This window comes from Onychostruthus taczanowskii, unplaced genomic scaffold, assembly GCF_017590055.1.
Source record: "Onychostruthus taczanowskii isolate IOZ18803 unplaced genomic scaffold, ASM1759005v1 scaffold24, whole genome shotgun sequence".
Classification (NCBI taxonomy): domain Eukaryota; kingdom Metazoa; phylum Chordata; class Aves; order Passeriformes; family Passeridae; genus Onychostruthus; species Onychostruthus taczanowskii.
In genome coordinates this window covers 1,141,084-1,156,327 of record NW_024499684.1, presented here as the reverse complement: position 1 = coordinate 1,156,327, position 15,244 = coordinate 1,141,084, and the positions used below count along the sequence as shown (strand labels likewise).

At 50.6% G+C, this 15,244-nt stretch overlaps 1 protein-coding gene across 2 annotated transcripts in view; it reads left to right on the top strand.

Moving 5' to 3' along the window:
• The window catches only part of VEPH1 (ventricular zone expressed PH domain containing 1), a 51,043-nt gene extending 50,678 nt beyond the window's left edge, over positions 1-365 (top strand). For both annotated transcript variants that reach the window (XM_041405950.1, XM_041405949.1), the window contains one exon: positions 129-365. In XM_041405950.1, coding sequence (XP_041261884.1) covers positions 129-365 — 237 coding nt within the window. The remainder of the gene's footprint in view (positions 1-128) is intronic.
• Positions 366-15,244: the final 14,879 nt, after the last annotated feature.

Genomic DNA, 15,244 nt, shown 5'->3' with positions numbered 1-15,244 from the left:
TGCCACGTCAGGGACACCTTTCACTGTCCCAGCCCTGCCCAGGCTGGCCTGGGCCGCTGCCAGGAGCCCTGAGCAGTTTGTGAGGCCGGGTTCCCCCGCGGGTGACGCTGCCTGTCCCCCGCGTGCAGAAGGACGACCCCGACGAGCGCCCCATCGAGCTGAGCAAGGTGCAGAGCGTCAAGGTGGTGCCCAAGAAGCGGCGGGACCGGGGCCTGCCCCGGGCCTTCGAGATCTTCACGGACAGCAGGACCTACGTGCTCAAGGCCAAGGACGAGAAGAACGCCGAGCAGTGGCTGCAGTGCCTCAACGTGGCCGTGGCCCAGGCCCGCCAGCGCCACGGCCGCGAAGCCACCACCTACCTGTAGGCCCGGGGCCACCAAACCCCGCGGGATGGCCACCAGGCCACCCAGAGCCTGCGGGGCACGGGGAGCAGGGACAGCCGCCTGCACAGCCACAGGGCCCGAGGGACAACGGCCCGCCATGGGGACGCTGCCCCAGGAGCAGCTGCCACCCTCCCTTGGGAAATCCAGGGCTGCTTCTTCAGCCAGGGAATGTGGTTAGAAACCCAGCCCTGAGGTGCACCGGGTCTGACACTGCCAAGAGAATGCCAGGAGTGAGGGCTTGCTGCTTTTCTCAATCAACTCGGTGGGAAAAGTTCATTTTCCTTATTTAATCCTGGTGGACTTTATCCTTTTATTGTTTATATGTGTCCTGCTGCTGCTTTCAGGTTTAAATTGAGAAATTTGAAATATTTTGTATGGCTGGAAAATAATTTTAAATATTTAACTGGTTTGATTTTCCCTCTTTTTCCTGCTTTTGCTCTACTTTATAACTGAATGTAATTTTTAGACTTTCCTTTTTTTTAATTCTCTTCTCCGTTCTGTAACTGTTCAAAATTTCTGCAAATCTGGAAAATTCCCAGTTTGTTTGATTTTCTTTGTTACTTTCAAATGATTCCAAAGTGGAGGAAATGCTGTAGAAGAGACTGAAAACAAAAGAGGGCGGCAAAAAAAGAACGAGAAATCTGCAAGTGAAGAAATGAGCCCAGAGATCATTCAAGGCTGACTAGAAATAAAACTTGAAATTTTCCAACCTAGCAAAATGTAACTTTGGCAAAAAAATATTGCCAGAAATGTGGAAAAATGAGGAAAAACCTGCTTTTCCCTGTACCTTCCACTCAGTGGATGCAGTTGCTGGCCTTGCCCAGGCTGGCTGTGCAGTGTGAGGAGGAGGAGGATGGCCTGAGGCTGGAAAGGGAGTGGGGTCTGAAGGGTCTGAGGGATCTGCCAGGGTGGTTTGGTTCCTGCTCCCTTGGTGTGGCTGCTGCACAGGTTTCTGGCTCAAAGCTGGGAATGTTGTCCCACGAAATGCAAATGTTTGTCCTTGGAGCCTGCTCCCTCACAAGCACTGAGTGTTCCTGTGTTTGTCTCCCTGGCTGCCAGAGCTCTGCCGTTTGTTATCCTGACAGGTGAGATGCCAGTGTTTGGGAATGAGCATTTACCCAAATTAGAATGAGGAAAAATTAATTTCTGGCAGCACGGGGGTGCCTGAGCTCCGCTGCCTGGGCCTCACAGGACAGAGGGGTTCTCAGCCTGATCCACCCAAACACCCTCAAACCTCTGGGAAGAATCTCTGGGCTTTGGAGCAAGGAACTGCCAGGGAAAGGGAAATTAGGCTAAACTGAAAAGGCTGTTTGCTTTCTCCTCTTGGGCTGTCTGCACTCCTGGCCATCTCTGCTTGGCTTTTCTTCCCATAACTTTTAATTACTTCCCATGATGGTGGCCCCAGGGGACAGTGGTGCTCCAAGAGACTTGCAGGAAGATGGTGAGGCCACAGGTGGGCTCAGCACAGGGAGTGCAGGGTGGGGAGTAAAACCAAAAAACTCAAAACTGGCTCCAGACTCCCCAAAGCTCTTGGGAAAGACGTGAAATGTTCAGGTTCCTGAAAATCCTTGTATCAGCTAGAACATGTGTGTCAGGTCCTGGAATGTGGCAAAGTGATCAGAAGAACCTTGTTAAAGCCAAATTCAGTCACAGAAGATATGGAAGAGCAGCAGGGCAAGGGTGAGGATGGACACACCACGGGAGATATCCACAGGAGGTCTGGGAGATGAGGAAAGGAGATATTGTCCATTTAATTTCAACACCTGGACCAACAAATCCTCACCTTGCCCTCAGGACAAACCACTGAGTCTGTGGGGAATGAAGTCAATTCATAGTGAGAACTTGGAATTTATTGCCTTGAGTTCCAGAATCACATCCTGCAATTCAGCCTGAGTTCACTGATAACGGTGAGTTATCAGCTGGCCATCAAAACCAGCTTTTACACCCCAAATATTCTGTGTTTCCTACCCTCGGAGCCAAGCCTCAGCCTGCACCTCGTGTGTGGCACCAGCACAGCTCTGTGTCACCTGCTGTCCCCAGACTTGTCACCAGGCACTCACAGCCTTCCCTTCAAGCCCAGCCTGGTGGGAGCAATGTGGAATGCACTGCTCTGCAGCCAGAGGCACCCTGGGTGCCGTGCCAGGAAACAGCTCCCTGAAATAGGGAGCCCAGCCACACTTCTCCTGACTTCAATTAAAACTTGGAGGAAAATGAAACAGAAATTCAGCTGGCAGCTTCTTCCAGTCACCCTCCTAAAAGGAGAAACACAGAGATCATCAATGCAGTGCAGAATGAGAGCAGGGAACTTCTCAAGCAAATGTATAAATAGATTTTGTTGGTTCTTTTTCAAAGAACATGTATCGGAACAGTTTGGATTTGAATATTCAAAACATTTTGCATTTAAATATCCAAACCACTTTAGATTTAAGTATCCACAACATTTGGATTTAAATATCTGAACCACTTTGGATTTAAATATCCACAACATTTTGGATTTAAATATCCACCAGGACCACGTTGGTAGCTCTGATTGTGCAGCATTTTCTCTGTTGTTTTGCTCATCCTTGCAGGAACCATCCTGGTCATGGCAGGGACAGCACTGAGAGCTCACTGAGGGTCCTTGGGCACATCCTGGAAAAAGGGCTGGATGCAAACACCCTCCTCAGAGCCCACAGCTCCAGGACTCTGCCATGGAAGAGAGCTCCCAGTGCAAACCAGCACCCCCAGTCCCTTCCACATACTGGGGGCACAGACCCAGCTTTAGGGTTTAACCTGAACCAACCCAAAATCCAGCTCTGCTCCTTCCTGAACGTGAGCAATTTCCAAACCCTCCAAGTTTCACAGATCAGCACTGCTTCTCTAGGAAACAAATCCTGCCAAATATTGGCTCCCACTCCCATGACCAGGTTTCTGCAAGGACAATAATCCATGTTTTCCTGAGGAGCTGATGTCCCCCGTGACTCCTGTGCCCCATCCCGTGCATCCTTCAGGGATCCGAGTCTGGGTGAGAGCGTGGCCTCAGGAACACCCAAAACCAACTGGGCTCAGCTGGGAAGGGCTCTGGCAGGGAAGGGCTGGCTCACACCTCGGGCTTTGTCACCTCCCCTGGTGCAGGGGGGACGGAGCACGGGAGCAGCTGTCCCCTGGCAGGGTGGCAGCAGCGCTGGCCTCCAGCTGTGCAATCCACACAATCCCCAGGGATCTGCTGGGCTGGACCTGCCAGTGGGACTCAGGCTGGATGGGATCTCCTGGAAACGGGAACCATAGGCTGTGCACTGCCTTCCCAGGGCTGCTTTGTGAGAGCTGAGCCCGGCTCCGGGAAGCTTCCCAAGGAAATTTTACCCCACAGTTCCCCGCTCCATCCCAAACAAAGCGTTCCCCAGCGTGTCTGATGGGCTGGAACAGAGCAGGCAGGGAATGCTGAGGTGTTGCACACAGGGCCCGCATGCAGCACGGGAATAAATGGAATAAGCTGGACATTATTTTTCCAGCCGTTCCAATTCCGAGCTCAGCCACCCATGGGACTAACCTTGCCTGCTTCTTGTTGACAAGTCCTCTAATTCATCCCAATGCTGATGACTAATATTCCTTGGGTAAAATCCTTGACCTTGCTGAAGTCAAATGCAAAACTCCTATTAACTCTAATAGGGCCAGGATTTTCCTAGGATCCCTGGGTGTCCTGGTGGTACCTTTGCAGCTTCCTGCACTCCCCAGGCTCGGCCAGCTGCAGGAACACAATCCCTCCCTCCCCACTGACAGACCTCCGGCACCAGCTTGGCAGCCAGCAGTATTTTGGTGAGAAGAGCTGCTTCCCAAACTTTCAGCAGCATCAGGAGGCAGCTGTGCCTCCAGCAGCCTGCACCGAGGCCATCCCGTGGGACCTGTGGGATGAGACCACCCAGCAAGGTCTCTTCTGCTGTTTGGGGGCAACGACAGAATTCCTGCAGCTTCTGTGCTCCAGTGGCGGGAGCAAACAAGAAATGGGGTTGGATTGGGGATTTTTTCCAGAGAAACAATAGAGACATGCCTGCAGCAGTTAGGAGGGGTTTATATTGCACCTGTGAAGGAGCGGGACATTGATTAATTAGATGTCAAATTACAGCTACATTGAGTTGGCTCAATTATTCCATAAATCTCCCCATTGTCTAATTAGGCAGAGAAAGAGGCAAAATCAGAATTGATTCATTTGACTGCTTCACTGAAATGACCTGGAACTCTCAAAACAGTTTGTGTGCCAGGACATGCATGTCCCTGGCTGGCCCCACCTGGGACCCCCACGTGGGACCCCAGTGCCCCAGCCCAGGGTCTCTGTCCCACCCCAGTGATCCCAGTCCCAGCCCCTCCAGGAGACTCCCCAGGCAGCCCTAACAGCTCTCACACTGTCTCAGGACATCAAAAGATTTAGGTTTATTTGCTTCTACAGATGTGGATACTGTAATATAAATGTTGTGTCCATCTTCTCTGGATATCGACTCCCCAGCCCTGGAAGTGTTCAATGGGGCTTGCACAAACCTGGCGTAGAGAAAGATGGCCCTGCCTGTGGAACAAGATGGTCTTTGGGTCCCTTCCAACCCAAACCCTTTTATGATTCCACAAAAATCCTGGCATTTAAGTAACTGCAATTTTCAGGACACACCAAAATCACTTGGGTTTTTTTTTAGGACAGAAGTAAAAATACATTTACACAATAGCTATTGTTTGAGAGCCAAGATTTGCCTCCTGATCTCTGCCCCTGCCCTTCCCTTCCGGCTCCTCCTCAGCAGGAAAATCAGCGTGGACCTTGGTGGCTGTGTGTCCTGGAGGGGATGGATGGGGACACTGGATCCTTCCCAGGCAGTGCCACAGCAGGTGGCTCCTTGGGCTCAGTGGCACCACGGCCATCCCCGGGCACTGCTCAGCCACTGCCTTGGATGTGGTTCCACCACCCAGGGCGTGGGTAAAGGTCATTGAAAATCCAGGATGACAGAAGCAACGCCAATGCCTCGGGGTTAGGAGCAAAAACCCCTGGTTTTCACTGGCAGCTCTTCGTGGAAAAGATGTGTGTGTGAGAGGGTTTTGTTTGTGGGAGTTTGTAAAGGATAACTTTGCGTCACCACAGCGCTCCCGGCAAAGGCTCCGGGGCTGCTGTGGTGGAAGCAGCTTTCCTTGGGGGAAAACAGCAGGAGGAGGCCACGTGTCCCAGGGCAGAGCAGGGACCAGAGAGCCCAGCCTGGCTGAGCTGCGGGGCCTCCAGCCCAAGGGAAAACATTCGTGACCAGGGTGTTGTTCTTGCTTTGAAGGACACGAGTGTGAGGATCCTTTGCTCCGGCGCAGGTGGTGTTTAGGCAACAGCAGAGTCTGTTTTTCCAGCTGTCCATGACTGTGCCTCAGCTCAGAGAGTCACAGAATCCCAGAATGGTTCAGCTTGGAGGGGACATTAAAGACCACCTGGTCCCACACCTTGCAGTGTCCCAGGGTGCTCCAAGCCCCGTCCAGCCTGGCCTGGGACACTTCCAGGGACAGCTGCTGGTTCCATGAAGTCCCTCTGTGTCCCACTGCCCAGCCAGCAGAGAGCAGGACAATGCCAGCACCAGGGAAATCATGGAAGCACAGTGTCCACTAACACCTTTGGGCTGTTGCTGATGTTGTTTTACAGCCACAGCTGCCACCGGGCCTGGTCACTGCAGAAGTGCAGAGAGATGCATCTTGTTATGATCATTACATTTTGGGTCAGGGAACTCAGCTTGACACAAAATCCAAAAATGCCAGAAATGCCTTTTGTCCACCAGTGGTTTTCAGCAGCTTGTTAAACACTCACAGATTGTTTGGGCAGCCTAAACCCTGACAGGCCTGTGATGGAGACATCTTTCCTTTATTTGAGCTGATGTGTGAGGTTACACGGCTCTCACTCCCTCAGCCATCGCTGCATCCCAAAACGTGGCTTGGGAAAAACAGCCCTGCAGAGTGCTCAGCTGGACTTTGCCAGAGCTGTCTGGAACATTCCCATTAATCATGGAGCACACGAGGTTCTCTGAGCTCCTGGAGAGCTGGGCATAGAGGAGAGTGCCTGGCTCCCCGTGCTGACAGAGGTCCAGCTGCAGGCGTTTGGGCAGTGACGTGCAGGTGGCAGAGGGATAAATAACGTGGGCATGGAGAGGATGAGCAGGATTTGCTGATGGAAGGAGGGGATTGAGGCTCAGGACTGCTGGGTGGGGAGATTTTTTTGGCTCCACATGGGGAGCAGGGAAAGTCCACCTAAAAGAACAACATGCTTCTCTCTGACCCATGAAGCTCCTGGATGTGCTGGCAGTTGGGTGGTGACATGGAGAAAGCCATGGTGTGATCTGCTTGGTCTTGGACTCCTTGAGAAGAGTTCCAGGAGCAGGATATCTGCTCATATCCACGTTTGGGGTTCAGGAGGTCCCAGCTGGTCCCACCTCCCTGCGGGTGCTGCTGTGCCAAGGGAAGCAGGTGAGTGTCCAGCAACTGGGCTTTGGTGTTATCCCAAAGGAGCCAAGAGCTTTGGGGACAGCCTTGCTCTGCTCCAGACATAGAAGGGATGGGCAATCAATAATTGGGGGAGCCCAGCCTGTGAAATCCACCTGTCTGAAATCCCAAATTGGTTATTTTGGTGTGGTGTGGGCACAGGAGAGCCAGAACTGCTCCGTGCATGGGCTGAGGTTCTGGCGCTTTCAGCTGGCTGAGCCATCCAGCTTTTCTGTTCAGCTCTGGTGCAGTAAAAATGGTAATTACGGTAAATTGTGACTTTTCTCTTGATAAAGACATATGCAAATGGACTTTAAGGGAGCAATTGAATTTTGCTGATCCCCTCTGGCGTTCCTCTGTGGCACCAGAGCAGACTTCTGGCACAGTTTGAGGGTAGAATCACCACAAGTCTTGCTCTGCTGCACAACAGGGTCAGAAGCCTTTCTTCCAGCCCTCCTGGCAATACCTGCAGGCACAAAAGGGCCACAAAATCACAATTAACACACTTTGAACCTGACATCGCCCTGAATTAGCACAGTCCTCTTTGCAACTAGTGCAGGAGAAATGTGGAATTTCCCTTCTAAAAGACCCCTGAGCTTCCACCCTCCCCCTGGAGGGGCTGAGCCCCCCGGCCCCCCTTCCCTGCCTGGGGAGGACCAGAACTGCAGGAGCCACTCCCGACTTCTGCACAGCCTCTGTCAAAGCTGCTGCACACAGGCACCAGACCGCGGGTATTGTTATGGTTTTTTCCAGTTTAATTGAGTTGTAGCTGAAGTCACACACAGAAGTTTTGGATTGTTTTGCAGTAAAGTGCTGCCTCCTGCTGGGTGCAGGGCCCTGTACAAGAAACTGCTCAGTAATTTATTACAGAGGATTTCTCTCACCTGAACTTTGGAAAAGGTTTTACAGAGATTGCTGAGCATTCTTATAACATACATTTGCCAAACCCCATGTTTTTAATAATTTAGGAAAATAGTAGAAAATTATATTGTGAGTCTTTCCAGAAACTAGAGAAGGCTTAAAGAATCGTTAAGAATCCCCTAGTTCAGACTCTAATCTGCTCAAAAACTGAGTGACAGAACTAGTCAATAATGTTGACTAAAAGGAGATTTATATTAAGGAAAAGCCTTACTCTAATGTATGATACTGTACACTGTGGGGCAACTTTGCTCATAACGACAGAAATCCCTATTTCAATCCTTGAACAAAATGCCTTCCCACATCCTCATAAATTACTTATTAACATGATTTTTAAAAATTAATTTTATTCCTTTGTGCAATTCCCTTAACTAACAGGAACTGAAAATATTCTGAGATGTGGATACCCCAGACTAAATTTACACACCAGTACACCTTGGCAATGCACACCTTCTCTGTGCTGAAATGCCAATTTTCTCTTGGTGCTCTGGGGATGGAGAGCTTATTGATGGCACGAACAACTAATTACTTCAAATCACCAATTTATTCTATTTACAAATGGCTCGTGAGCTGTCAGTGGCAGTATCTGGGTGTGTTCAATATTGCTGTTGTTACATCAGTAAGGAAAATCTTGCCCGTGTATTCTCACTTTGATATCCCCTCCCTTTCCTGGAGAGGCTCTTGCTGCTCGTGTTCCTTTTGCCCATCCCGTGACGGAGGGGGTGCCACGAAAATAACCAACCTGAGGCTTTTCTGCAAAATCCCAACAACCCACTAGATGGCAAACAACCCCTTGAAAAAGCCCACGAGTACTGACTGCCGTCTTATTCAAACACAGCCAGTGAAATTCACCACCGGCGAGTCGTTAATGGAATTATATTTTGGCTTTTAGTTAACCCTACGCTACAGCGAAGTCTGTAAAAAAAAAATAGTACAAAGCTATAAAATTAAAGGCTGTTTCACATTCTTGAATGTTGAGGTACAATATGAGCTTTTCCATGGAATGGTTTGGCTTGGAAGGGCCTTTAAAGGGACACCTGCAGTGTCCCAGGGGGCTGCAGAGGAATGCACAGCTCCTCTGGGCACCCTGTGCCAGGGGGGAATTCCTTCCCCACGTCCTCCTGAGCTCACCCTCTCGCTTGTGTCAGTGTAACACACACCTCAGCGAGCTTGTGCTGCTTTTCTGCTCTCCCAAGGACAGAATTTCATGTTTTATTGCAGCCAGTGGGGAATTTGCCACTGACTCAGAGGTCATTCAGATAGTGCAGGAGAAGTAAAGTCAGAGCAGTAGATGAAGAGGCAAGGACCTGATGGCCCTGATCTTTCTGCTGTGAATCATTCTCTGAGGAGGAAAAAATAGCAGAAAAGACCTCTTGAGGTTAAGGAGACACTTGAAAATGCTTTAAAAGCAGAACAAACTTGCAAAGCCATTAAGAAATGCTTGAAGGGCTCACAGACCATGACAGGAATTCACTCCTGCAGGGGGAGAAGAGGCCACATCACCCCCAGCTCTGCTCTGTGCCCTCCTTGCTTTGCCAGCTGGTATTTTAACACTTGGATGACAGAAGTAACCACTTGTTTAATATTAAAGCAGCTTTTTTTTTCATTTATACACAAAATGAGCTCTTGCTCACGAGCAGAGCACTGAGTTGCGGCCACAAAAGCCCAGCAGGAGATGGTGTCAGAGCCCTTGCAGAGCAGATCTGAACACCCAAGAGCTCTCCCGGCCGTGCCCAGCGCTGCCCTCCTGACCTCGCCTCACCCTCGCCCGCGCTGCTCGCAGCCCGGGAAATGCAAATGTGCGAACGGTAAGGCGGTGACAGCTCTGCTCGGTATTTCCTTGAGGCGAAGCATCTCTGTACGCTGTGTCCGCTCGGGGGAAGCACCTGCCGGCACCGTGGGCTGCTGCACGTTTCCTTCCCCAAGATCTGACAAGAGGGTTTTGGTGACAGCTCTGCCCTCAGCAGCAGGATGTGGCTGGGTGTGCTCACACGGGGCCTCTCGGGGCTCACAGCCACGCTGTGTCCCAGAGCCTGCCTGGGACAGCCACCTGCGCTCCTGCTGCACAGCAAGGTGGCACGGGGGTGTCCCTCTGGCACGGGGGGTCCCTCTGGCACTGGGGGTCCCTCTGGCACTGGGGTGTCCCTCTGGGCCGTGCCAGGGTTGCTAACACAGTCTAGGTGGGCAGGAAACACCCCAAGGCTCCCAAAGCCCTGCGACTGAACAGCGAGGCAATTCCTGGGGAAAGCTATTCCATCTTAAACAGATGGAGCTCGGGAATGCTCACCTGGGCTCAGCCTTCTAGCACAGGTGATGCTGGGCTGTGCAGGCTGAGTGCCGCATCACGACAGAACCAGACACTGCACTTGGTGGCTCGTCCATGTCCATGTTCCTCATCTCCTGGAGGTGCCTTGTCCATGTCCATGTTCCTCATCTCCTGGAGGTGCCTTGTCCATGCTCACGTACCCCCCCTCCCGCAGGTGCCTCGAGAGTGTCCACGTGTTCCTCATCTCCTGGAGGTGCCTTGTCCATGTCCACGTGTTCCTCATCTCGTGGAGGTGCCTTGTCCATGTCCACGTGTTCCTCATCTCCTGGAGGTGCCTTGTCCATGTCCACGTGTTCCTCATCTCCTGGAGGTGCCTTGTCCATGTCCACGTGTTCCTCATCTCCTGGAGGTGCCTTGTCCATGTCCACGTGTTTCTCAGCTCCTGGAGGTGCCTTGTCCATGTCCATGTTCCTCATCTCCTGGAGGTGCCTTGTCCATGCCCATGTTCCTCATCTCCTGGAGGTGCCTTGTCCATGTCCATGTTCCTCATCTCCTGGAGGTGCCTTGTCCATGTCCATGTTCCTCATCTCCTGGAGGTGCCTTGTCCATGTCCATGTTCCTCATCTCCTGGAGGTGCCTTGTCCATGTCCATGTTCCTCATCTCCTGGAGGTGCCTTGTCCATGTCCACGTGTTCCTCATCTCCTGGAGGTGCCTTGTCCATGTCCACGTGTTCCTCATCTCCTGGAGGTGCCTTGTCCATGTCCACGTGTTCCTCATCTCCTGGAGGTGCCTTGTCCATGTCCACGTGTTCCTCATCTCGTGGAGGTGCCTTGTCCATGTCCACGTGTTCCTCATCTCCTGGAGGTGCCTTGTCCATGCCCATGTTCCTCATCTCCTGGAGGTGCCTTGTCCATGTCCACGTGTTCCTCAGCTCCTGGAGGTGCCTTGTCCCTGCTGGCACACACTCCTCAGCTCCTGCCCCACAAGAGCTGGGTAAGCCTGGCCAGCCAAGCCAGCCTCATCTTTCTTTTTCTGTCCTTCAAAGCTGCAGACTCATGAGGAAAGCTCTAAAAATAGTTCAGGGGTCTCGTCATAGTGATAAATGTGCTCCTGCCAGAGCTGGAGCTATATCTGTCCCTGACGTGAGCCGTGCAGGATACAGCCTGTTCTCCTGTGTCCCCTCTGTGCCAGTGGCTCTGCTGTGACCTGCTCCTCCGTGCTCCCTCCTGTCCCTGCTCAGCGGGGACAGACCTGGGACACCCACACCTGCACACAAGGACACGGGAGGGGATGGCAGCCCAAGGACAAAGCCAGGCACGTTCCCTGCTCAGGCCTTTCCCACCAGGAGGATGCAGTGTGCCAGAGCCCCTCGCTGAAGCACAGGGGGTTTGGGAGCCTGGGCCACGCTCGCCATCATCTCTCCCAGGTGCTGTTTTCCCAGTTTTCTTACCCCAGCTGGGAACCCCAGCATTCCACTGGGCCAGACGGGATTTCAGGTGACACGCTGGTGGGGATGTCACCCAGGCTGGCTGTGCTTTTCTCCTCATTCCCAAAGGAGGCCAGAAGGGTTTGTCACCCGCCCAGGACCGGCTGTGCCACCGGGGACATGAAGCAGCCTGTTTGTTCCTGTCACACCTTCACGGTTTCGGGTGTCACCGGCGGTGCTGAGTCAAACCTGGGGCACAGCAGAAACCACCTGCCCTGGGAGCCACGAGGCAGCAGAGATGTCACCACATGGCTGTCACACTGTGGGGCAATTACCAGTTCAGTGCAAAGCTGTCCTTCCACGCCCCGGCGCTGCCCACACAGAATTCCAGCTGCTCACGCAGAATTCCAGCTGCTCGTGGCCAGCCATGCACGGACACACCCTGTGGAAGGAAGGGCTCAGGCTGCTCACACCCAACCTCTGCAGAGAGAGAAGCCCGAGGATCCAGCCTTAAAGGTTGTTACTGCTGCTGATCCACGCCCCAGTGGGCCTTGATAAGATCCAATAAATCAAATTCTACACGTGGAAAAGTGCTGGAATACCAGTGTGTCTAAATGTGCTGGAAAATAGGTTTGAACTGCAGTGACTTCGAGCCTGATGTTCAGTTTGCAAATGCATCAAACTGCTATATTTGTATATTTGTTTCTATTAATACCACTGTTGCAGATAGGTGAGCTGGTGAACATTAGGAGAAACTAATTTTAATACATGGTGAGTATTCCTTACTTGTTTTCCCAATACCTTTGGTGGAAGCTGAAGCAATTTGTGTGTGTTATGACGGGAAACCTGAAGCCTCGAGTCCATAAACTCATGAACTGAGAGAAACAGGCTTCATTTAGGCCCTAAATCTTCTGAAAAATCTGTATAACGCTCACAAAAATGCAGATTTACTGGGAAATCAAAAGGCAACAAATGTCTTGCGTATGAGGTTTTACAGCAGAAATTTTCCAGTTCTACAGTGAATTTTACATTCTAGGTGACAGAATAATAGAAACAAACCTGCTTTGATATATGAGCAATGTTTAAATCGTTTCTTGATACTTTAAGCCACTCTCCAGCTCTGCCTCCACTGCAGCAAATGAGAAATGAGTGAGAGGAATTCCGCTGAAACCAAGGCAGGGAGGGATGGGGGAGTGGAAGGTGAAGGCTCAGTTGAGCTGAAAGAGAGAAACATTTACAGCCAAGCTTATCCCGGGTGCCCTGGTTTCACACCCGGTTATTCACGGGGCAAACTGCAGGGTGTGACTCCACCGCTCAGTTCCTCTTTTCTCTTTCAAAACCAGTGAGTAAGAGCTTAAAGAACTCACCCTCTGGGAACGATTTCAAATAATCCTCCTTGTTCCTCTGAGCTGTTAATTCAGAGCCCAAAATTGGAATCTCTGTAAATCTTTCATAAAGGTATCTAACGAATTTCTCTTCAAGTTATAATTTGGCAGAGCAAAAACACTGTTTATCCAGCTGGAATAATTCCCATTGCCAAGTTTTTTTTGGCACCAAACTTTTCTATCAATACAAACCCAGTACTTGACACATGCGGGGGCTGTGCTTGCCATCAGAAGTCCTGTTCCAGCTGATAAGGCAGAATTTTATGACTGAGGTGGAAGGGAATTCCAGATTCTCTGTTAATTTATCGCATTCAGCATGAAGAATTAAAGTCAATCTCCTAAATGCTTGATAGAAAAAAAAAAAAGAAGAAAGAAACGAACACCTTTCAACTGATGCTTTACTTTGGAGATTTTAGAATTTAAAGAATAAATTGATCAATAACTTGATCTAACTTGTATTATCTTAGTCTCATCTATTTGATATGACAGCAGAAACTTTTAGATATCAGCTCATGTCAAAATATTTTGCTGCCTATACTCCTGTGACGTTGTTTTCTTACAGCCATCATTCTTCAAGGAAATCAGATTTTTCTGTCACCGCAGATTCTTATTTTCCCAAAACAATCCTTTCTTCTCTGTTAAGGTAATTGCACACTGTAATTTGCAGTAATTTTCTAAGAAACGTTTTGTATTTTGTTCTGGGAAACATTTGCTGCCAAGTGTGTAAATCCTGAGGGGATTTAGGCACTGCCCACCAGAGGAGAGAGTTTGGGATATCCAAAACTCGCTTTTCATGAGGTCTTTCCTTTTTTCCCGTTTTTTATCGCTCAGCTTTGGTATCTCTCAGTGCAATCAGACACCTGGAAGGACAAAATCAGTTTGCATTTGTGCTTCCATGGCCTGCAGAGCTCCAGGCCAAAGGGCTCCAGGAGAAGCAGGCTCGTTAATGTCTCATCATGACTCAAGCAGCAATTATTGATTGATGCTGTTTTCCAGCAGTGTCCTGGCAACAGAGCACTGCTCCTGCTGCCGAGGGGACAAGGCACTGCTCGTCCTTACCGAGTTCAAAAACACGTGAAAACATCAAGGATTGGTAAGAACGGGTTGAGCTGCGTAAGGAGAGCAAGTACAAATCTCTCCGGCTTTTTGAAATATCAAAGGGCAACCTGGAAAACTGGAGTGCGTTGAAAGCAATAAATGATGGGTGTGTGCATGGAAAAAAAAAAAAATTAAAAAAGGGCAAATTCCACTGCGCTGACACCTGCTGCTTCCATGACTCGTTTTTGCTCCTTTCCAGCCCCTCTGGCACAGGGTGGTACCTGGCAGGGAAATGGAAAGTGCTGTTTGCCTCCTGAAAATACCACGTAACCCAGGATTTCACTTCAGGGTAGGCCGAGGGTCACAGTCAACTTCCCCCAGCTCTCCTTTTATCACTGTTCCTTTAACCTCCAGTGCATTCCGTGGGCTGTAAATTGCTTTTGCCATTGCAGAGGTGTTTAGCACCAGCATTCGGGTTCATAGGACTTTTTTTGGCTCTGCTATCACAGCTCCAAAGTCTGCTCCAGGTGGGTGGTGAGATTTTTTTTTTTTATTCCGTGTAAAATTGTTTTTAAAATCTCAGGAATTGTACAGCACATGGTTATAGGAGGGGAGGTTGTCAAAGGGCCAGGAAAATAGGGTGAACTATTCCAAATAAGTGAATAATAAATAATGTCCTTTCCAAATAGCCAGAATCCCTGCTGAGTCATGAACCTGCACATAAAACAGCGCCCAATTAAATGCTTTATTTCCATTAAAAACCCACTGTTTTGGTGATAGTTACAGACTCTGAAGCCTCAAAATATAACAGGAAAAGAAGGGTGAAAACCAAACGTACTGCAGACACCTTTCTAAAAGACGCGTTTGCAAAAGTGGGGAGGTTTATTAATGACTGTATCTATGACACAAAACAAGGAGCTGCTCCACACCCTGTGAGGAGGATGAGCAGACCACGAGCACCTCGGCCTCCTCCTCATGGCTGATCCCGTGGATCCTGGGGGAGCTGGGAAGGGAATGGAGCCCCAGGAAGGGCTGAGGGAGCTGGGAAGGGAATGGAGAACCAGGAGAGGCTGAGGGAGCTGGGAAGGGAATGGAGAACCAGGAGAGGCTGAGGGAGCTGGGAAGGGAATGGAGAACCAGGAGAGGCTGAGGGAGCTGGGAAGGGAATGGAGAACCAGGAGAGGCTGAGGGAGCTGGGAAGGGAATGGAGAACCAGGAGGGGCTGAGGGAGCTGGGAAGGGAATGGAGAACCAGGAGGGGCTGAGGGAGCTGGGAAGGGGCTCAGCTTGGAGAAAAGGGGGATCAGGCTCTGCACAGCTCCTGACAGGAGGGGACAGCCGGGGGGTCGGGCTGTGCTCCCAG